Source organism: Suricata suricatta, chromosome 3, assembly GCF_006229205.1.
Source record: "Suricata suricatta isolate VVHF042 chromosome 3, meerkat_22Aug2017_6uvM2_HiC, whole genome shotgun sequence".
Taxonomy (NCBI): domain Eukaryota; kingdom Metazoa; phylum Chordata; class Mammalia; order Carnivora; family Herpestidae; genus Suricata; species Suricata suricatta.
This window is the reverse complement of record NC_043702.1, coordinates 131,268,513-131,292,745: the sequence shown is the minus strand read 5'-3', so window position 1 is coordinate 131,292,745 and position 24,233 is coordinate 131,268,513. Positions and strand designations below refer to the sequence as shown.

The following is a 24,233-nucleotide window of genomic DNA, read 5'->3' as shown; positions in this document are numbered from 1 at the left end:
TCATCCCACTTCATCTAGTGAACGTGTCTGTTGTGAAATCTGTACAGAAAAATTGTCTGTGTCCTCAGGTACGTCCTCCCAGTACCCTCTGGCCTACAGGATGGGTGAAGACAGGGCACTGATGTTCATCCATCCAATGCAGTGAGATGTACTTTTTTTAGGGTTGGAAAAATCTCTTAGTTTTCCAAGGGGTTTAAGAAGTCCTGATGGGAGCAAAGAGAGGGAGGTGGGAAGCTCCAGCATGGGCTCGGCTGGGAGCTCCTGGCTCGCTCGCTGAAGTTCTCCTGGATAGAAGGGCTGACCTGGGTCGGACTGGGCACTGCTCCTTTGGCTCCTGGCCTTACTGGGCAGCGCATCTGACCATCTGGCTGTCTGCCTCTCGCCTTAAGGGAAGACTCCCCAAGGGCAGAAAGTCCAATTAAAAACACCTCCCTGCCTGACAGCAAGCCCCAGAGAGCCCCCGCACAGCAGCGAGGCGGGCCTTCAGTTCTCACATTTCCTGAGCAGCTTGACGCGTGCCAGTGCTCATGCTTGGCACTAGGGATTTGAAAGTGACTTGAGAAGGCAGGGAACCTTATTCAAGGTTGTGTCTCTCTAGCAGGAAGCACACATGATCAATAAACCCCAGTTTCTGTCCTTGAACAGAGGGGCCCCAGAAGAGATGGGAAGTAAACTATTTCAATAATACTATGCTACATGCAAGGATATGAATGAGCACTGGGTACTGCAGGAGTGGTCTCTACCTTCTTTCCCGACAAGGAGACCCTTCTTAGATGTGAGGACCTAAACACTCTAAGAGGAGCTATGATTCAATATGAGAATATAGTGATACTGATGATTCTTCATTATGACCTAGAAATTCTTCCTGGGGAGGTAAACAGAGCTATATTTTAACTCCTGGTTAGTTGAACTGTGGGATAAAAGAAATGATATACTTGCTGATGATGATCAAAACAGGCTTTTAAGGGGCGCCTGGGTGACTCAGTCTGTTATGCAGCTGGCTTCGGCTCAGGTCATGATCTCATGGTTTGTGGGTTTGAGCCCCGCATCAGGCTCTGTGCTGACAGCTAGCTCAGAGCCTGCAGCCTGCTTCAGATTCTGTGTCTCCCTCTCTCTCTGATCCTCTCCTGCTCGCACTGTCTCTCTCTCTGTCTCTCAAAAATAAATAAAAGACATTAAAAAAAAAACCAAAATAAGCTTTTAAGACAATATGTTGGAATCTAATACTAAAATTTATGGAAGGAAATATCAACAGGTAGTTCCTGGGACAGAAGCTTTTAAAAAATAATGTGGTATTTTCCTGAAGAATAATAGAACACATCTTTTTATTCTTTTGCAAGTTAAGTCCTTTAACATTAACAGTTATTATAGGTCATGATCCATTGAGAAGATGTATCTGTGTCTATTTCCATTCAAGTTTTGGGAGAGAGGAACAGAGTCTTTTTCACTACAGAACCTCCAGTGCACAGGACATAATTGGGACTCTGTTAACTTGCTGAATGGTCAAACAAATGATCTCCACTTTGAGTGACACCATTGGAACTTGATGTTGTATATCTTGGCTTTTCTCTTTCTCCACTGCCTTTCTGTTTTCTTCTCTCTCTTCCCTCCTCTTTCTTTCTTTTCTTCTTTCTCTTCCTTGTTCTTTCTTTCTCTTTTCCTTCCTTCCTTCCTTCCTCATTTATTCACCTTATTCCCCTTCTGGGAATGAACCAGAACTGTTTCAATGAATAGACCGAAAGTTGTCATGGTTTGAAAATTGACATATTTTTCTTCTTTAAATTCCCATAGGCCTTTTAATTTATGCTAGACAAAGCACCTTTATCGTTTCTTTTTCTTCTTCTTCTTTTCTTTTTTTGTTGTTGTTATTACTATGCCTAGCACAGCACGTGGCATAGAGCAGCATTCAAATAATGCTTGTTTAATTGGTAGTCATTTACGCTCAATAATTAGCTAAGCCCTCTCCGCACAGTCTAAGACTAATTTGGAATGCGTTCAGACTTACACATGCCAAGGAAATTTTCTTGCCTCATCTGAATTTCCCCAAAAGGTGATTAATTAATAAGAATCAACATGATTAATTACCAAGAAATTGATAGCAGAATTAGTAACAGGCTCAGACAGTCCCACAGACCACAACATTCCTGTTTCTGCTCAGCGTCCCCCGGGCTGTCTCAGGCATGATGTCTCAGACACAGCCGGGCTGCCCACAGCACGGCCACCTGTGTCCACCACCGACCCTTTCCTGCGGTCAGACTGTGGATGAGTGCTGAGTCCTTTAGGGATGGTGAGGTGGGTAGAGTAGATGGTGAAGCTGGATTTACAATATACATATGCATTCCTACCAAAAACGAAAAAGCCTTAAAGTGCATTAGAGGAAAACGTGCAGTGTATTGGCAACCTGCTCCCACTGCTGTCTTCATCTTTGCTGGAACACCACCACCTCCCTCAGACACCCTCAGCTGCCTTTCACCCCAAACTCTCATTACTTTGTAATTCGTATTAAAATGCTAAAGCAGTAATTCATGATAGAACAGTTGAATTCCATAAAGGTCTGCATCTGTGCACATGCCCTGTGTGCATTTCCTCTGGTTTCATTACACACATTAAGGAAGCACTTAGATTTGTTTTTGGTTTTTTTTTGTAACAACTTGCATGTAACCCCTAAGCATACCCAATAACCATTAACCTTTGGCTGAGTTTGTGCAAAGAAATACTTATGCCAAATTGTCCCTTTACTCTTCTGAGGGTGGCTCTGGGGTACTCTCCCCCACATCTTGTGAATCGGGCAGATCGACGTTGGGAGCATTCTCCACCACCCACTGACACACGGGAACACCAGCAGCCTTCACCTGCTCTGCATCTACACTGGCAGAAGCCTGGGCCATGGTGCTATCCCCTCCCCCCTCTTTTTCCACAGAAACCTGGCTGTCACCGGGGCACGTGTGGTCAGCCCTGGCCTCCCCCTCCATGGTGGATGCAGCCTGGCCGTCCAGTCTGGAAGCCCTGCCTGTGAGCTCGCTCTCTGCGGGTTCCCTGGCCTCTGCTTGCTGCTCTGTGGGGCTTGGACTGCTGGCTCCCTGGGCGAGCCCTTCACAGGTCAGCTGAGCCTCCAGAAATCCCCCCAACTCCACCCCACCAGCCTCAGCCTCCGGAGGGGGAGAACGGGCCTCCCCCTCACTGACTTCATTCTCTTCACAGCTGTGCTGGCCCGAGGCACCTGCTGGACTGGCCTCTGTGCAGATCTGGGTTGTCTCCTCTAATTCTTCAATTTCTTGGGGAACCGGGGTCTCCTCGTTTGTATCTTTTTCAATCTCAAGGGTGGCAGAGTCCACTGGTACTTCAATGGTCACTGTCAACAAATTTCTGAGCTCCTTTAAGGAGGCTGAGGCAGAGTTGGATTCTGGCTTTTCTTGGGTGGGTTGTCCATCCTCAGGAGCTCCTCTGAACTCCAGCTCTGGTGAGCATGTTCCCAGGGCTCCTGTTGTGTCCTCTGCAGCCACGAGATCTACAACAGGGCCATCCGTGCCTGAAATAGCCACCTGTCCATTCTCACCCGGGGGAGGGACGGCCACAGGAAGGGAAAGGCTTTCTTCTTGGGCCAACGGACTAGGGGCCTCAGGCTGCTTCTTTCCCCCTGACTCCTGGAATACTTCATTACTCGGGGTCTCATTATCCGAAACCCCTGGCAGAGTGGCAGGGCTGGACTGGTTTGACCCTGCAGGGGTTTTTAGATCAGTTAAGCTGGACACACTTTCACTGGGCAAGGCCATGTTGTCTTCGAACAAGTTGTGTTTCTTCAGGATAGCAGCTTCCTTTATCACTGAGAGAGATCAGAACACAAAACAGACATTACCACTCTCCCCTGACCACCCTGGAGTGTCTGACTTTCATCCAGAAGCCAAACTTCCTTCCCAGCGTTTCTGGCTTATCCACAATTTCTCAACTTCAAATTCCAGCTTCTATTCACCCTCTTCCAGCTGTCCTTCCCTGATGACCAAAAGCCCACACACTCATTCCGAACCCTGGACCTCTGTAGAATTCATTCATTCATTCCTTTGCTCATTCATTTATTCAAGCTGGGCATCAATTATGGGACAGACTGAGAATCCAAAGATGGATAAAATATGGCTTTTGCTTCAAGGAGCTCGCAATTTAGAACAGTATCATCTGTATCACTACGAAGGCCCCATCGCAGGGGCAGGCCTGACATTTCTTTGCTTCACCTTCCAGTCTAGTCCTGAATACGTAATATTCAGTACTGAGCAGGCAGAGAGAGCCTGTTGACCTGCAGCATCTAGAATGAAGACCTGTGTGCATCCAGCTCAGTCTTAGAGGCCTTGAGAAGACTAAAAATGATCGCAGCTGGCAGTTTTGACCTTTGGTAGCTGTGCAGGTTGCACAGTGCCCACCAGTAACACATCCAAGGGGGAGTCACTCACATCAGGATCAGCACAGATCTGTGTCATCAGCAAAACTGCCCAGCACCTAGCAGTAGAGCATCCTACTTTACAAAAATCAGTATATCTTGGCAATTTTTTGACAGACAGCAGACAAGTATCTGGAGAATGGGAGCTGTTTCTTATTGGCTCTAAGGTGCCACGGTGGATTGGCCTTGAGCGGGCCCCTCCGGTCAGACACTGTGCCAACATCTTTACATTTCTTATCTTGCTGGAGTGGCTACCGTGGGCTGGGGCTTGTGCTAGGCCACTTTTCTCTGTGGACGGTTTCTTGTGATACTAACGCCTTCTCCATGGAGACCAGATAGGTGTCAGGCCTACGGGGTCAGGGAACGGCCCTGTGGGGCAGGTTTCTATCAGAGTTTTCCTCTCCACAGTCCCGTCACAAGCGAGGCCTAATTCCATGGACAGGGTCCATGGAGCCCTGTGTCGGCACCCTGCGTCTGCTCCTGTCCAGCTGACAGGAGGGGAGGAATGTGCTGAGGGGGCAGCTGGCAGCCCTGCGCCTGGTTCACCTCCTCCTGGTTCTGGGAAGGGCTGGGAATCTGTGGCTACAAGCACCTGTTTGCCTTTTTTTCTGTCTGGAGCAGCTGGGGGAAGACAGCTGTTCATGAGACAGTCCAGCCTTAATCTCCCTGAACCTCGATTTTCTCTGAAAAATGAAGCTTGAAATTCCTGTGTCACAGAGTTCTTATTTATATTCAAAGAAATAATATCTAATGGGCCAGCACAGTGTGCGCCAAACCATGAAACCTCAGTCAAGGTCAGTATCCCTCTCTCTTTCCTTTCTTTTCTGTCTCCCCAACAAACAGTATTGATTTCCTCTTCCCCTTTCATACCTGCTGAGAAACCTCGCTGGCCTCACTGGGTCCCCGTTGAGGGGTCCTCCCGTCCATCTGGGGTCCCCACCTTCAGCACCGAAAAATCTTCCTTACCTTTCAGAGTTTCATCAAGGAGCCTCTGATGTAAAATCTCCTCATAGACGTTTTCCACATGAATCATGTTGGTGTGATCTGCAAAAATGAACTGCTCATATTTCTGGAGCTCCTGGAGGGTGAGAGATAGGAAGACAGAGGACAAGGCATGAGAGGCCGGCTTGTAGAGGAGGTACAGAGAGCACGGCTCCCACTCGTGACCCCCTCCTCGGAGAGTGGCACCCTCAGCCCTGGTCATTCCCTTCCTTTCCCCAGGCACCGAGGACCATTTCCTGTACTGCGCACACAGATTCTGATCATCCCAAAGCCCTATCGGTGGGTCAGTGGGTCTCAAGGCTCTCCTTTTTCTCCATTACAACCAAAATGCTTCCTTCTTGTGAAAACATATGGTATCTGTCTTCCTCTGGCTGACTTATTTCACGTAGCATAATACCCTCCAGTTCCATCAATGTTGCTGCAAATGGCAGTATTTCATTCTTTCTCATTGCCATGCAGTATTCCATTGTATAGATAAATCACACCTTCTTGATCCATTCGTCAGTTAATGGACATTTAGTCTCTTTCCATGATTTGGCTATTGTAGAAAGTGCCGCTATGAACACTGGGGTACATGTGCTCCTATGCATCAGCACTCCTGTATCCCTTGGGTAAATCCCCAGCAGTGCTATTGCTGGGTCAGAGGGGAGTTCCACTGTTAATTTTTTGAGGAACTTCCACATTGTTTTCCAGACTGGATGCACCAGTTTGCATTCCCAATAGGAGCTTATTAATCTTAAGTTTATACCTAGAAGTGAAATTGCTGGGTTCTGTAATAGATGTTTAACTTTATCAGGATGGGGGCTTTTTCAGGTGTGGAGAATCTCTAGCCAAAGTCTCTTCAGGAACATTCTCCTCCTCCCCTCCAACTTCCCCTGACACTCACTGACATCCCAGGCAGGATGCAGAAGTCCTGAACCCTCCCTGCTCCCTGAGAGTTACCAGATGGCTTGAGGACAGGGAAGGGGTCAAAATGTACCAAATCACATGCCAGGGATTAACTCAGTTATCCTTACAGCTGATGGTGCTGGAAGGGCCCCAAGGTCAGGGCCTTAGCAGCGGGATTTGATGTCTTTTTCCTGAAGGGACAGGATTTACAGCAGGTAATCAAAAGCTACCTTATGCCGACAACTCTCAGTGCTATAGGATTTGGGGGCCTGACTTCTGGGACCAGGTCACAAGAGGTGATAACGGGTCCCTTTAAATCCACCCTAGAGCAAAGCCACAGGATTGAAACGACGTAAGTTTCCATGACCCTGAGAGGGTCTGTGCGGCAGGACTGACACACAGACAAGAACTGCGTGGAAAGAGCACTGCCCTGGAGGCTGGACGCTGCCCTGCATTAGCTGTGGGGCCTGAGTGAGTCATGTCACTGCTCTGTGCCTCTGCCGTCCTCTGCAAAGCGAGGGGCACTGGCTCATGTTGGCAACACCCTTTCACCTCCCCAGGTGGTCTCCCATTCTTTATTTCCTTGATGTGTGCCTCAGGACTAAGTGAAAACATGACTCTGGGACATCCTCGCTGACCCCGTAAGCAGAGCGGGGCGCCGGCTCGGAGCCCTGGCCACCGTTCTTCCCCATAAGGCCACTGCTGTGCTCATCACACGGTACACCACACACCCGTCTGTGCCTGTCTGCTGCGACTAGGCTACGAACTCCAGGACAGCAGGGACGGTGGCCTAGCCTGGATCACAGTTGATACATATCCAATAAATGTTTGCGGAATGAACAGCAGGCCTTTAAAATTTCAAACAGCTAAACGTGTGGAAAGGGACAATCTCTAGGGATGTTCATACTGTTCTGACATGCCCAGCCTTATGAAATAGGTCTTCTATATTGAACTGATTAAACTCTAACCTATGTTTAATTCCTTGGAGCAACCTAACTGGCAGCCCTGAGGGTGGGTCTTGGGCAATCAGAATTTTTTTTACAGCTTTCCAGGCAATTTTAATGTGCAGCTGGGATTGAGAACCGCAGATCTAGGAAGCTGTGATATAAAGAACCAAAGGGGCCATGCTTTAGTAAAATAAAGAATCCTTTACTGACGCAGGTAATCCCCTAATCTGCCCGTTCTGCAAATCCAGATTTTCTTGGCACTGGAATGATTTCCTTCTTATTGAAAACTTGGGGTCTTGGCTTCTTTCGAAACCAATCTCTCTTGATTAAAAATCACAAGAGCAGTTTATAGATTGAGTACAATTCTGCTGATGCTTATTGGAAAAAGGGAACTGATGAGAAAGGAGATTTTCTTTACCCTTCTCCTCTTCGGGGAGAAGGTGGCCATGAGGCGCCCAGATTGCTTTGGGATAGAAGAAGAAAAACACCCTGGGCAGAATGTCTGTGTACAGACACAATTAGAGAGGGGCCAAGTCATCCTTTGGGCAGCTACATTTTCCCATCCACATATGGCCAAGGGCCAAACATACAGATAGATTCTTTAGTCCTTTGGCTTTTATCAAACTCCCAGAAATAAATGCTGGGTACTAGATATGCCAAGACTCTAAAGAAAAAAATTATAGAATATAAAAATGACCAAAGAAATTTCTGCAGTAAAATAACTTATGCAAAGGATTTTAATGTTCCAATTCTTGGAGACCCTCTAAGCTACCCCAAAAGCCCTTTTTGAATTCTAAAAAGCTCTTCATGATTTGCTCCAAGAGGAGACAGCATTGAAAATGTCCAAGCTCACAGATCATTTCTGAAATGTAGAAATAGTAATAGTAGTAGAATGTGCCATTTACTGAGTGCATGCCACGTTAGCGCAGGTGTGACCTCAGTTCAGCCTCCGGTGGTTACCAGCTGTGACTCTGGGCCTGTGACTTAATCCCTCAGATTTCCTCATTTGTACAATGAGGATATAAATAGCACCTCCTCCTAGCGTTGTTGTGAAAATTCCTGAGATGATCCATACAAATCCATACATAGTGTCCAACACAGGGTAAGCACTCATCAAATACTAATTAAATCATTCTAGTCTGCAATTTTAAGAAACGTACTGCAAAATATGTCATCTCCATTTCCTAGAAGATTGAACCTAGGCCAAGAAAGAGGAAAAATGACTTGCTTAAGGCCCCAGAGCCAATACACGGAGGCACTAGGACTGGAACCCAGGTCTTGAACAAGTCTCCACAGGCAGCTTGCCCATTGCTCTGCTCTGTAGACTAAGTCACAACTTCACAATCATGGCTGTCACTGGTAGCAGCTTTAGGCGGTTTCAGTTTCATTGATTTCACCAAACAAACGTTACTGGATTTAAAAGACGAAATACCCTTCTGTAATCATGTTTCTTAAGGTCTATTCCTGGATTTAGCGGTCAAGTTTCAGAGGACATGTGGTTCCCATGAGTCATACAACAATGAAGAACATGTGGTGTCCTCAGTCCTCACGTGTTCTATGGCAACCCTTAATTCGGCTCAAAGTCAGATCATTACTTTTGAGAGTTTGTCCAGGGCAGGGCTCAGCAAATCTGGTAGCTGCTTGTTTTTGCAAATAAAGTTTTATTGGAACATAGAAGCATGCATTGTTAATGTATTGCCTACGTCTGCTTTTGGACTTAGGAGAACCAAGTAGCTGCAACAAAACAGTGTGACCCATGAAACCTAAAATATTTAATGCCTGACCATTGATAGAAAAATTTTCTGACCCCTCCCTGGTGTAGCCTATTGTTTGGAAGTACATCATAGCAAAATAACTTGCTTGAACTTGATAGCAATAAAAGCAGGCTCTCGGGAGTAACTCATCCCCTTACTGGTTTGCACGTGAATGCCAGTGCCTTCTGCACGGTGGGAAGTGTGATTTGAACCAGTGCCTCTTGAAATATCCTCTTCCGGATGGTGCTGCTGTCATAATCATATTGCTGTCAATACAGAGATAGAAACATATGCTAAATAGCAACATTGCAATCTGTTAACTTTTGCTTAAACAAAAACCCAGTCACTCACTTGTCTCCATTTCCCCCCTAATTTCTGAGGACCTTGTGATGTTTCTAAGGTCTCAGAGGTCTTTTCGTGCAATCCTCTCAACTGTGAGTGGAGGGTACAACTATTAGCGACCCATCCTATCCTCCCCTTACAGATAGGGAAAGATCTGTAGACAAGATCAAAACAATGACTTCTACATTGCTGGGGACAGAACTGGGGAAGGAGTTTGCATGTCATCACCCCTGTCCTGGGTTGCTCCATGGAAGCCACAATCATCTATTTCTCGCACTCTGCATCCCAAAAGCAGGATTAGTGGGCTGTAATGATTTCCACCAGGGAAGAGAGAGTCTGGCTCATAGCAACCTTAACACTGTGGTATGTTAACCAAAGAAGTGTAGTATCTAGAGGAAGAAAGATGACCATTCACTGTTCTGCATGGAATATTCAAGCCTACGGACCACAGTCTGGTCTTAGATGATACTGTAAGGGGATCACAGACAAACTGGAACATAGTCACAGGCATGTGAGCAGAACAGTTAGAGACATTCATACTGGAAATAATAACTCAGGGCGAAATTTTAGCTCTATTCAAACAACCAAAGGCTACTATGTTGAGGGACATGAACAGAGAGGACAGGACCAGAATCCCCATGGGGAGAACGCTGGTTTCACATCAGAAGTACGTTCTTGCAGTTAAAGGTGTCCAGAGAAGAAATGGACTGTCTGAGGAGTGTAAAGTGTCTCGATGCTGGAGGTGATACTGACGCTGATATTATCTTTTCTTTCCCATTGAAAGTTCATTATTATTTGTGTTATCATAATAAAAAATGCATTTAATCTCAGTGATTGGGTTGCCAGAGTTTCCTACTTCCTGTGAGGTATTAAGATTGGATCTAAAATTCAGGGATCACCTAATAGGCTTTGATCTTCTGCTTCAAGACACTGTTTAAGGAAATAGGTAGTAAGAAATTAGTGGACTAAGAATAGTTTGAGCTCTAGGCTCACCACTGACTAGCCTGTTAAGCTTCAGTAAGTCACACTAGCTCTGAGTGAGTCAGTTTCCTCATCTCTATAATGCACACATATTCTAATTATATCACAAGCCCTTGTGAGAATCAAACAAAACAGGATAGGTTAAAAACAAAAAAAAGCTTTAAAAATATACCATATAGATGTAAGCTGTTATTATTAAAAACCATTCTGACATATACCTAAGCAGTAAGCACATTAAAAACCAATTTCACATGGTGGGCATCTTTTTTTTTTTTTTTTTGGAGTATTTCCTTTGCCGGGAGATTTTGATTTTTCTTAAAAAATGTTGTCTAATTTACATGGGTTTTACTATATTGTAAACTCTTTGAAGGAGGCAGTGTATTGCCCATCACAGGTGATACCTATCACAGTGTTTTGCTTATAGTGGACAGACAATAACTATCAAGTCCAATTGCTATGAACATAATCTGGGTACAGGTCACACTTCTAGATGATGGACCATGATGCCGACGGCCTGCAGTCCCTAAAACTGCCACTAGATGGCAGAACAGGCATGAAAGTCACGCTGGGGGACCTGCTGCGTCTGGATTATAAACAAGGAGTGTGATAGAGAATTTAGTATTTTCCACTTAACAAAAGAAGCAGGGGTCGCGCTCTTGTTTTATGCTTCCCACAAATGAGAGAATGGGATTACCTTTAAGACTCGGAGCTTCACCTTCTCAATGGCGACCGCAATTTTGGAGGCCTCTTCTTGGAGGTGTGGGGAAAGCAATTGCTGGAAAGTGAATACTGCATTCTCCATTAGCTAGAAACCGAAAGCGACACAGAACGGTGCCTGGTCAGAAGCCAGCATCTCTACCCCGGAGCAGGGAGGGGATGACGATTACAGTCCCCTCAGACACTACTCTGGGACCACCCAGGACAACAGATCCTCATGCCTTCTACCTGGGTTGTGAAATAAATAGGAACCTGGCCACAGGGGGATCAGTAAGAGTCTGAGAAATAAGCACACACTCACACTCGCGTGTTGGTATGTATATGTGTATTTTCCCCTCCTTCTCTTCTTTTTCTCTGGGCTGGAAAACCCAAGGAGGCCATGGGATTGAGAATACCAACCTCCCCTGTCATCAACCCCTTCCTACAGTCTCTGTACCTGCAGGCAGGACTTGACAAAGTGAGGTTGGGAGGCTTCTCCAAGTAGTTTTTGACTGCTTTAATCCTGCTCTTCCCTTCTTCGGTGGATTCGAACCACTCTGGCACACCGACTCCACCCCAGCCTGCCACCCCACTTCTCTGTCTTTCTCTGCCAGACTGGAAGGGAGGCAGGGTCAGGGCTTGGTGGAGAGAGCAGCTGATGTGCTCAAGGGTCAGGAAACGGAGGCCATTTAGATCTCCTATTTTCTGCACGTGTGCCTGCAGCGCCACCAGGATTCACTATTACCAAAGGGGCTTCTGTTACACTGTTGCTCAATTTTGTTCCTGGTTCATTTTTAATCCTTCACAACTCAGAGTTACTTAATACGGTGTATCACTTAATCCGTCCTGTAACTTTTAAGGACAAAACGGCATGAATACATACCTTTGTTATAGCACTCTCAAAAACTGTTAGTGACCTTATCTAAGCATCTGTCTCTGAAGTGGGGTCTGACACAATGTTCAGGCCTCTAGGGAGCTCCCCCAGATCACTGACTTCAGTGATCACACCCTTTCTTCATTTAGAAAGCAACTAGGCTATGCAAAGAATTTGTAGTTGTTCCTGGAGAAAAAGTTCCTTGTGGGGGAAAAAAGGTAGATCTACCAAGTAGATCCACGAAATCCAAATAGGGAGCCATGATTGATTGATTGAATGATTGATTTACTCTTAACTAGGTTAGGGAATTAATTGAATCTGGTAATTCTCCGTTCTGGCTGCATATTAGAAGCAGTGTGCTTGGGAGTGAGGGAAATCACCAGAAGTGGGGTCTAGACATCAGGATTTCTCAAAAGCTCCCCAGACAATTCAAATGTGCAGCCAAGGTTAAAAGCACTGTTTGACAAAGCAATGTTGTCTTATTTCCCTGAAATGGTTTTTTTCTTCCTGATGCTCATCCACATGGAAGAAGAAGTCAGTGGGGAAGGCAAGTTATGTCCCCACTCCACACGATGATGGCACAAATGGGCCTCACTGCCTGGAGCCACACTGGCACACCGATCTCACTGGCCAGGCCCGGTTTCTCTGCTCTCTCCATCCTCACCCCCCATGAGGTCCCCTGCTGCACCCACCTCCTGCATGTAGTTCTGTGTCCTCTGGACCACCAGGTTGACGTGGGGAAATCTGAAGTGGCTGTTGAGACCCTGCAAGCGCTCCTGGAGCAGGTTGACTTTAATATAACAAGGTTCCATCTTCACAGAATCCAGTGGAAGATTCATAAGCCGGTCTAGATGCTGCATTTTGGTGAAGGGAAAAGTCAAATAAATACCTTCAGACTCAGGAGCAAACTGGCATGCATATTACATATTACATAAAGTCTAAATAATCAGATGTATATTATTAGAATGAATCATTTCTTAGGTTGCTACATCAGTGACATTTCAATTGTCTAGCTTCCCTCCTTCGGGGGTCCTGGGGCAGCTCCACTGCCAGGGCAGGGACTGGTGGAAGACCCGACTGGAGGATGGAAGGACCCAGGGAAGCATCTGGGGGGCTCTAATCTTGGCTCTTGACGGACTCTGGGCTCTCACCTCCAGAGCTCGAGGACTAGGCAGGCAGGCTCTGTGGCACCTGGAATTGCTGCTGGGCCCACAAGCCTCCCAAGCCTTCTTTAAAGAGTGCCAAGCACTTACAGAACCTCAGAGAGGTCGGGATGCCCCTGCACCCGACACTCCGGGAATGAAGCCAGACCTCCCCAGTTCTCCAAGGCTCTGTCAGTGCCCATGGCGTAGGTGCTCTGTGGTGCCAGTGGGTGGGCAGGTGGGTCGTAGGAAGAGGCCTGGCCTAGGAGAGGCATCAGTTTAGAAACCGGGGTTCCCCTCTGGCTTGCACGAGGGATGACTTGATCAGTGAGGCCACAGGGCTTCCAGCAAGAGGACAGCAATGAATGGCCTCCGCTCAAGATGCCAGGTTTCACCAACATACTCTTCCACCATGAGTGTTGCCGAGAGAAAGCATTCTATTTTCCAAGCTTATTTTAAACTAACTTTTAAAACTGAACGCTGGATATCTAGAATAAACAGGACGGTGGGTGGAGAAAGAGAAGATAGAAAGGTAATGACAATATGCCCAGGGAGAACTGGAGAGTAACACAGAGTGAGTGGGAATAATATCGATGTGCTGTCTGACTGGCAAGTCACAGAAAAGAGACAAATCTAGGCTTCTAGGTTCCTCTAAATAGGAATTGTTCAAGGGCCCATTTTCTTTGTGTTTTTAAAGAGAAAACGTTACTCTCATTGAGAAGTGAGTTGTGGGAGCCGCACTGGAATGGAATGAATGAGTATGTGTATGCGGTCAAACCTGTCCCTCCTCACACAATACGGACTGTATTTTTAAGAAATAACAATTAAGTGGGCAGGAGAGGGAAAACGGGTTACCGCTTTGCTTCTGTCAGACCCACCAAAGTTTAAACAGGCCACAATAACTATAATACCTATTGCTGACAGGCATATGGAAGAAAGTCCTCTGCTATACCCAATTGGTGGAAACGTAAAATTTAAATCCTTTTTTTTTTTGAAATGCAAATAGCGACATCTGTTAACAGGAGAAATAAACCTACCTTTCAACCTAGCAGTCCTGCCTCAGGAATCTATCCCACAGGCATGAAAACATCAGAGTATAATATATGTAACAAGTTTATTTATTGCAGCTTCATCCACGATGCCGGCAACATTTGGATAGTTGAATAAATCACGGTACATTCATACATGAAATATTATGTGGTACATTCATACATGAAAAATTATGTAGCCATTACAAAGAATGATTTAGAGTTAGAACAGCTGACTTGAAGACAGTTTCATGAGGTATATTTTGAATGAGAACACTGATAAACAGAGTAGGATATGTAATATGATCCCATTTTTCTAAGAGCAAACAATCTGAAAAAACATCCTCTAAACATATATGTTTTATATGCTATATAAGCATGGGGAAAAGTACAGAGTGGCATATGCTAAGATGTAACACTAGTGACTTGTAGGGAGGTGGGTGGTAATATAGGTAGGAAGGGAGAGTAAAGGCAAGTTTTTAAAAAGGCTGCAAAAAGAAACTTCATAATATTCATAAAATTTATCTTGTTTATATGCAATTACATGTGTATGTATGAATAAAGATAGAAGAAAGAAAAAAAAAAGATGGGTATCTGGTTATCCATTGACTGGTAATGATGTGTCAAGAGTAAAACCAAGTTGCCACATTATGTCTGTCAGTGATTCTTGAACTCAAGGGTGCATTACATCCTTGGGGGGCCCTTGTAAACCAGACTGCCGGGCCCTACCACCCCATTTCTGATTCAGTACAGGGTTGGTGGGGGCCTTAGAATTTGTGTTCTTAACAGCCAGATAATAATGATGCTTGAGAAACATTGTTTCATTAGGGGCACCACATTTTGAGAAACATTGTTTTTATCATGAGTCTATATTATTGGAAACAAACTAACAAATGAAATTTATATAAATGAGGATATATGCTTCTATATTTGTATGAACAAGAAAAAACTATGTGAAAACACATTCTAAGCTGTTTATATTAGTTAATTCAGAGAATCAAGAATAGAGGCGGTCTAGTGTTGGGGTGGGTATGGGTACTTAATTTTGCCCATATATATATATATTATGTTCATATATATTGAGCATATTGTCTCACTTGTGCAGAGACAATTATTCTTGCTGCTTGAAAACCACTGATAAAGGAAATCAGGTGAGTGGACTGATGGATGGGGTGGCTGGATGAATGGAAGAACTAGATGAATGGGTAGAAGGAAGGGAGGGTGAGGAACAGAAGGAAGGGAGGAAAAGAAAGAATGCATCAATGCAGATAGAGCACCAAGGAAAAGGCAGCCCAGGCAGACCATTCATACTCAACTCCTTGGCTTCATACCTACCTCCTTTAGCTGGGTGCTGTCTTTGGTGGTCTGAAAGTTCTGGCTAAGTTCATCCACTTCTTTTTCAAAGAGTGAGCGCACTTCACTGAATCCTGAGCTCACCGGCCCCATGAGCTCCTCCAGAATGGACGCTAAGAATGGCTGGACACTCTCTGTGCAGCTTCTCTCTGCTGGCTGGGCCACCATTGCTGAGATAGGAAACAGCCAGAAAACCAGCAAGTGTTATTGGCAAAATTGGGTTCAAAGTCACAGGAGCCAGGCCATGGCTGGGCAGTGCCCCACGGAGCCACTGAACAGCCAAGGCAAGCTCAAATGGGCAAGACAGACTCGCACAGAGTCCTGCGCCAGCACTCTCCAGAATGGAAAACCATCAGCAGCTTCCAGAATCAAGACACACAGTCCCTCCCCTCCCCAAGCCTTCCTCTGCCCTGGGATGAAATGCATTTTTCTGCATGGTGCCTACAAACATGCAATGCTTAATACAAAAAAGAGAATGTTGATGACTCAACCTATTACGATCAATCATTATTATATGCGCATAGTTTGTCTTCTAAAAAAACACAATTTAGTAAGTTTTTTTAATTGAAATATAACTGACATCTGACATTATATGTTTTAGTTGTAAAATATGATTCAATATTTGTATATAGCAATTTATTAAGTTTTAATTAATTTCTCTAAGAGTTAATCAGCTCATATAATTCAGTTTCCCTCTCCCTCCTCAAGAGACTTTTTAAAAACTCAAGTACAGTCTTTTCTTGGGCAAACAGAAACAAATTGGATTTTAAAAAATGCCACCTACCTCCCATCCCCCAATTTTTGTTAAAAATCTATTTTTTTCCTACTATTCAAGGAAACATGTGCAGTGATAAAAATGTAGAGAGTGCAAAAAATCATAAAGAGGGATGAAAAAAATGTAACCACATTTCCTAGAGGCAATAAAGATGTTCATTCAGGAAGTCTGAATAGGGCATGGAAAGCTGTATTTACTTATTTTTTTTAATTGAAAAATTTTTCAATGTTTCTTTTCATTTTTTAAATATAATTTATTGTCAAGTTGGCTGATATGCAGTATATACAGTATACTCTTGGTTTTGGGGGTAGATGCCCATGATTCATCTTGTTTATTTTCATCTTTGAGAGAGACAGAGTCCGAAGCAGGCTCTAGGCTCTGAGCTGTCAGCACAGAGCCCAACGCGGGGCTTGAACCCACGAACCGCAAGATCATGACCTGAACTGAAATTGGATGGTTAACCAACGGAGCCACCCAGGTGCCCAAAAGCTGCATTTTTTTAAAGTCCTAAGGCGACTGTCAACATTAGCTAGGTTTAAAAGCAGTGAACTAGTGAAGAAAGGCTGATCTGGAAAAGGCCTGAGCTCTTTCTGTCCACTGGAAGGCTGGCTGACGGTGCTGGTACGTCACACGGCCTTGCCCGGAGTATCTCAGAACTAAGCAGGGAAGTATAAGCGCATCTGGGTGTCCAACCCTCCCATTTTATAGGTGGCCAGTCAGAGGCCTAGAGGTGTCAGATGGCTTAACTAAGGTCACACCCTAATTTGTGTATCTAGGGACTATATAGTTCAAGCATTTTTCTTAATCTTTTATTGGCAAAACTTGCTTACAGTGAGATGAATGGCCACATTATTTCAATTTGCAGAAATATTTCACAGTTATGGAGGATCACACTGCCTCTTCTTCTAAGAATCTGAGACGACCAATGCTGTTAGTATTTTGAATAATTCACAAATATTTAATATATAAAATATTAATGAGGCCTTAGAACTGCTGGGATTAATAAAAACCCTTTTGATTATATGATATAAATATGAAACAATCTATGACTTCTAAAAATGACTTGCTTGACACAAAAATGCAAAATTGTGTGTCAGGAGAATAAGTGAATGATTTATCAATTAACTTTGAGAGAGGAACTTTTTGGAAAGCATCTAACTGAAGTTTTGGAATAATCATGAACACAGGCAGTATGCAGGAAAGATTCAGGGGTAGGTGGCTGGTTTCACCTACTGACTAAGGAGGAAGGAGGAAATGCACACAGGGAGGAGGTGGGGAGAAACCTGTTCTTCTCTGCCTGATTCCCACTGATGCCTGTGCCGCCATGGGCTCCAGCCCGCTCCCTGCGCCTTTATTCAGTGTACCTTTTTCCTTCCCTCCTCCACTTCTGCTCATGAACATCCCACTCACCTCAAGACCCAGTACCAATTGCACCCAGTCGGACAGCCTAAAGCCCTAAAACCATCACACAGCTCCCTGAACTGTGGTCTGCCTACCAGTGTTTCCTTAGGGATTGGAATAAATTTTATACCCCTAATGGAAACGTTCTGCTGATTTTCAGGGATGTAAGAGATGCTGTTGGAATGAATACTGTCCGGGGACACAATGATTCATAAACCATTCAGAAGTTAGGGCCACTGTGGAGAAGTCACTGAGCAGAGAGATTAAGGCAGAAAGTGCTAGATAGAGTTCAAGGGGTTTGGAACCTGACTCTGTTTGGTAATCTGGGGCAAGTTACATAATCTCTGGCTCAGTCTTCTCATCTGGGAGGTGGAGATCCTAAGAGTGATTACTTCTGAATTTACTCTGTTCAAAATGCTTAGAAGTGTGTGTGGCGCTCTGGAAACCCTCGCTCACCGTGAGCCCCCGCCATACCTGTGAGGACATCATCCTTTTTTCCGATCAACTCACACTGAAACAGTACTGTTGCTATGAGGGGCCCACGTGGTTTTTTAAAGTTGAAACGGTTGCTGTTTGCGAACCACTGTGCCCTCTATCACGGTTTTTCCTGCTGTTTCAGTATCTGTAACATGCCTTCTACCCTCTTTTTGTAAAATCCCGTTGTCTTCTTTACATCCCCATAGCCTTGGTATTCAGCAGGAGCAGATTTCATACTTATTGAATGAATAAATAATTGTGGGGCAGAATGAAAGATTGGTTGTTTTACTCTCAAAAATCACGTGGGAGGAAATGGGAAGAACAGTGTTTAATACTCCCAGTTTTTTCAAAATCCAAAACCCTTTATTGACACAGTCTGAGGCATACAGGTGATCCCTGAACAATGCAAAGGTTAGGAGTGCTGACCCCATGTGTAGCTGAAAATCTGTGTATAACTTTTGACTTCTGCAAAACTTAACTCCTAATAGCCTTACCATAAACAGATGACAAACACATACTTTGTGTGCTGTCTGTATTGTGTACTCTATTCTTGCAATAAAGGGAGCTAGAGAAAATATAATGTTAAGAAAATCATTAGGAAAGGAAAATATGCTTACAGTACTATACTGTACTATAAGTGGGTCTGTGCAGGTCAAATACCTGTGGTTCAACACTCAACTGTACTCATTGTTTTAATGGTAGAGAACCAGAGGCCTGGTCATGAGTTTTTGATACTGCCTTTTAAAAAGACTTGATCGTGACTTCCTTTCAAGTTATCTTTTAGGAAGCAAAGACTAGTCTAGGGCAGAATGTTTTTCCATCTAATGTGGGTTATACTGGAGACATAGAGACCAGGTAAGAGAGAAAGGGAGAGGCTGGTTTAATTTGGGCCATGAGAATGGCCACGGTTAGGTCCAGCTCAGCCCAGCTCCTAGGGATGTAGGTTTGGGAGTTGGGTCCTGGCAGTTTTAGATTGAATACAGTACTTCAATATATAGTCAATTCTAGATCAGTTGTGCTAATGGAGTGACGAGAGATGTGGATAATAATACACACAAAATGCTGAAGTGAATTTATATCTGCCTGCGAAGGCATTGAATGAACAGACATGCACACCTTTGCAGAAGTGATGCCTCCTCCACTCTATTCTCTCTCAGAAGAATCAGCTGGAAGGGTGCTGGGATGAGCTGGGCCGCTGTGGAAACAGGGCCTGAAGGGCAGAGGATAATCCACCAAGCAGACAATCCCTGTTAGATTGTGAGGGTCTGGAGAGCAGAAGCTGGGTTGCCTATTCACTGCTAAAGCTCTAGCACCTTGCTCAGAAAGCACTTAGTGTTTTTTAATGAATGGAAGAGTAAACAAGCAAATGAATGAATAATCTGAAAACTAACAACAGAAGAAGATTGCTGGTAAACAATCACAGATGAGCCTGCAGGTTTCTCTCAAATGCCATTGGGTGTAGTGCACCCGTTGGGATGTAGGAATGGAGAACCTTAACGTTTGATCCTGTAGAATTCCTTCGAGGCCATCTCACGCCCCTCGTGAGGGCACAGCAAATATTTTTCATTAATGGCCAGGTACAGAACTTTCACGACTTTGTAGTCCAGAAGGTCTCCATTCCAGATAGTCAATTCTGCCCACGTAGTATGAAAGCGGCCATAGGCAATACATACATGAATGGGTATGGCTGTGTTCCAATGAAATGTTATTTACAAAAGTTGGTGGTGGACCCAATTTGGGCCAAGGGCCGGTTTTCAGACCCCTCTCTCGTGGGCACTCTTGATTACAGAGGGGGACACAAAGGCACATGGAAGTCAAGTGACCTTCCCAAGGACACATAACTGGCCAATGCTGCACTTGTGACTAGAATCTAGATTTATCAACTCTAAGCCAATTTTTTTTCTTGTTGAGGGAAAATCCATTTATTCATCCATTCAAGTATATGCTCAGAGTCAGCATATCCCAGGCATGGTACTAGCCCCTGGGCATGTCTGAGAAAACCGGGGAGCACATGGTCTTGTTCTTAGCTTACAGCAGAGAAGGAGCAGAGATAGAAGCCATTACAATCAGTGTAAGAAGTGCTACAGGGGCACCTGGGTGGCTCAGTTGGGTAAGTGTTCAGCTTTAGCTCTGGTCATGATCTCACATTTGTGAGTTTGAACCCCACATCAGGCTTTCTGCTGTCAGCCCAATGCTGGCTTCAGATCCTGTCTTCCTCTTGCTCTGCCCCTCCCCCACTCTCTCGCACATTCACCTGTGCTCTCTGTCTCTCTCAAAAATAAATAAACATTAAAAAAAAAAGTGCTCCAGCAGGGGAGGTGTGGGCAGTATTGGAATATACAGGCACCACCTGTATATTGAATATAAAGGCAAGAAGCAAACTTCCCTCTACCTTGTGTCCCTGACGGTTCCTTGGGAAGATCCAGGCCCTCACTAGCACCTCTAGTGTACTCCTATCACACCCAACTTCCTCAGTTTCGTTTTCCTCTGAAATTGTGTATTCTGACAACCTGGCGGATCGGATCCCTACATGCACAATTTATTTTGCACTTAGGAGCACGGATGATCTCCACTGACCTTTGATCTTTCCAGTTAAGAAGTTCTTTGAGTTCATGATCTGATCCATGTCTGAACGGATGGTTCCTTCTAGGTTCTTCGTCAGAGATCTGCATTCCTCCTTTAAGGCACTTAATCCTTCTGAAACTTGATGCTGAACCAGTTTGTAGGCCTCCTCGAGGAGCTGCAACAAAGAACAGTACATAAATCCGGGCTCGATCACATGCGGGCGACTGACGGAGTCAAGTAGAGGGGGAAGGGACAGTCACAGATTATCATAACATAAACAAAACTGCATGCACACTCTGTTCTTACAAAGTCTGAGTCTGTTTGGATTAGTCCTCATGTAAGTGAGACTGAGCAGACTCAAGGTAGACAGTTCTCTACCCAGCAAAGGAATGATTTTTTTAACAAAAGCCCTGCCTCCCCAAAAAGAAGGGAATTTGAGTAGCACGGTTGCATAGCAAAAGCATCGCTTACACCGAGCCAGGCCCTCTTTCTGTCATTCTTCTTGCCCTTCATTTTAGGCAGAAGTTCTCTCTGAAGGGTTGGCAGAAGCTTGTCCATCACGAGGTTACTCAGGATCTGTGGAGAGGAAGACAGCCGCCGAGCCCATTAGTGGGTGATTGCTGAAGCTCAGCATCAGGCCAGCTGGAGTTGTTATCACTGGCCATCCCTGTCCAACACAAGATTGTCCTGGGTTACGTGAACTCAGCTAGGCTCTTAGTTTAACCCCGGCTCTGAGGCTACAGAAATCTCAACAAAGACAATCTTCGAGGATCCATGTTCTTAAATGTCCGCAAGGAACAATAATGTCTGCTGACGGTTCCTCATCGGGAAGGACAGATTCCTCAGATTCAAACTTCTCGTATTCAAAGTAAAAGGATCTAGTGCCTTTAGGATAAAAGGCAAAACTTTCACTATGGATAAGGGCACTCTTAGCAACATTGTGAAGGGGGCCAGGCTTGGTTTTGGTGGCTTGAGTCCTTTCTTGTGTCCCCTGAGACCATCATGCCTCCTCAAGGTCCCTTGGGATCTATGTGTCTTCATGCTTTTTGTCCCTGCTGTTCACTACCCCCCACCCCCATCCTCTTTAAAGTTTAGAAAAAGAAGGGGGTAACACATACTTGGAGCAACGGATATTGTGGGATGAGCAGAATACAGGGGAGGGGATCTGAAGTTTTCAGAATGTTTAAAAAATTGCTTCCTAGTTACTCCTAAAATTTCACTTGGCCCAATATTTTTTTTTTTGAATCTGAGCAGTTGCTCTCTGTGTCAATGCATTACAATGCTCCTTCTTTAATTACCTTCTTTAACTACCCACCTCCCCCCAAATCGGAGCAGATTTGTTGTTCAGATTCAGCTTTACTATAAATCTTTTGGGGCTCACAGCTTAGTTTTCAATATCAGGCTACAAAACAAGATTTACAAGGGAAAAAGTAATTTTGGGAATGGCAGGAAAGTAGAGAATCATTTGACATCTGTTCGATGAATTTAAAATAATATTTATGCAAAATAATTGACCTCCTCATAAAAATTCAAATTAGACTTTGGGGATTATGGAATATTTTTTCTGAGGTCACTGGTCAGCCTCATGCTAGTGGAAATACTTATGAGCTCACTAGATTTTGCCTTCCACCAAGGGCTCTGTTACAGCAGGGTGTGACACGTTAGCTGAACTGAACAGGAACACTCCCGGGGTGGGGGTGGGTGAGGGGTCCAGTCCCCCTGTGTCTTGGGTTCCTGGGAGAGAAGGCTGCTCAGGTCAGGGCAGGGAGCGGGGCTCCTGTTACCTGCAATGTGGAACTTCATGGTGTGACACAGATCATAACCGGGAAAGGATTTCCACTAGTTCTGGTGATTCACTAGGGGAGATGTATTTCTTTCTTAGCCATTCTCTGGGAGCAGTTAGGAGGTGACCCAGAATTTTCGAGGAATTTAAAAGGAGCTTGACAGGTGCAAGCTCCATGGAGACTGGGAGGTCCAACAGTTAGATTCAAATAGATAACTAATAATCCATGGACCCTCCCCCTATCCTGAACAATGGAATAAGTCCTTAGTTGGAACACATCTCCCCAAGAGTGATGAAAGTGTAGCATGGGGAGAAGCTAAGAAACGAAAGAGACCGAAGCCAGAACTTAAAAACAATGGGAAATATTATCTTAGTTGAATGTGTTAAATTCAGGGTCATAATAATTGCCTAATTCATCCTTCTGCAGAGATTGGTTTGAGTCTGCCATAAGCATGAGAGGGGTTTGAAAAGATGAAAATGTTACAAAGGTCAAAGGGCAAAAATGGTCCATCTGGGTAGGCTTATAGTTTTCTCTTAGTCTTTCCCATATAATGTTCCAAGACATTCAGTTCTACTTTATTATTTAGGGAACTGAAAAGAAAAAATGTCTGGGGGAAAAAGAGGGGAACAAAAATGGTTTGCATGGGTGGGGGGCTTGATAAGTCACAGGGCAGCCAGAGCCTCAGAATGCTGGGGCCCAACTGTGTCAGCCCAACACTGAGTCACCCTCTTCCCCTAACCGTCAGTCCCTCCCTCCATCCTTGCACTGCCCCTCACCTGCCAGGGCCCGCTCTGAGATTCCCTCTATGAGCAGGGTGACAAAGCTCGGGGGCTGTTCTAGGAAAAGTAGCTGACTTTACTAAGTAAACTGTGCTAATGAAGGAGTCCTTCCACCTTCTCTCTTCAGAATAGGATCCACTAGGTTTCACCATAAGGACCCTAAAAATACCACTATTGCTTTAAAAACAATGTGCGTGTGTGTGTGTGTGTGTGTGTATAAATTTAACTTCTGGGATGTATAGATTTTAAAATTCCATCACACATTTAAGAAACATGCCATTGGGTTGTTCAAAATCAACCACACCACGTGTTACCTTCCAGATGTGGGGGAGGTGTAAGAACCCGAGAGACTGCCTTCCTTCCTGAGCCTGGCCTGATGCCCTGACCAGCCTGTCGGCCTCGTGCCTTTTGTGTTACTGAGAAGCCATGGGTGAAAGAATACATTTAAAGGGTCACATTCAAGGTCATTAGACAAAAGACAACTCTAAAATGTATGGAGAAGGCCTAAAATGTGGACAGTTCTCTTGTCTTGAAACCACCTGTTCTCTGGGAATTGTGAACTACTTTCTCAGCTCATCTGGTTCATTTAAAAATTTTTTTTTTACATTTATTTATTTATTTTTTGAGAGACACAGAGAGACAGCACATGAAAAGGGGAGAGGCAGAGAGAGAGGGAGACAGAGAATCTGAAGCAGTCTCCAGGCTCTGAGCTAGTGGTCAGCACAGAACCTGACACGGAGCTTGAACCCACCAACTGTGAGATCATGACCTGAGCCGAAGTCAGACGCTCAACCAACTGAGCCACATAGGATAAATATTGACGTTTTTACTAGTATATAAATATTTTCACCTTAATAGCCTGTAGGCAAGTAATCCTAAGTTATTTGCTTTGCCTCGGCAGTTGTCTGAAAAATCACCATGGCCCTGAGGGCCCACTAGACTTGCTGTACATGTCATTACTACGAAGATAATAATGTAACAATGCTGACCATCTTTTGAATACCAGGCCATGAGGT

The 24,233-nt window shown here is 44.7% G+C and overlaps 1 protein-coding gene across 1 annotated transcript in view; it reads right to left on the bottom strand.

The window, feature by feature from the left end:
- Nucleotides 1-1,301: 1,301 nt before the first annotated feature.
- The window catches only part of NIBAN1 (niban apoptosis regulator 1), a 147,231-nt gene continuing 124,299 nt past the window's right edge, over nucleotides 1,302-24,233 (bottom strand). Inside the window, exons 7-14 of the mRNA XM_029935199.1 lie at nucleotides 21,126-21,230; nucleotides 20,667-20,829; nucleotides 15,419-15,606; nucleotides 12,606-12,767; nucleotides 11,038-11,148; nucleotides 9,179-9,286; nucleotides 5,396-5,507; nucleotides 1,302-3,823 (exon numbers count right to left, since the gene is read on the bottom strand). Of these exons, the coding sequence (XP_029791059.1) occupies nucleotides 2,736-3,823; nucleotides 5,396-5,507; nucleotides 9,179-9,286; nucleotides 11,038-11,148; nucleotides 12,606-12,767; nucleotides 15,419-15,606; nucleotides 20,667-20,829; nucleotides 21,126-21,230 (2,037 nt within the window). The 3' untranslated portion in view covers nucleotides 1,302-2,735. The remainder of the gene's footprint in view (nucleotides 3,824-5,395; nucleotides 5,508-9,178; nucleotides 9,287-11,037; nucleotides 11,149-12,605; nucleotides 12,768-15,418; nucleotides 15,607-20,666; nucleotides 20,830-21,125; nucleotides 21,231-24,233) is intronic.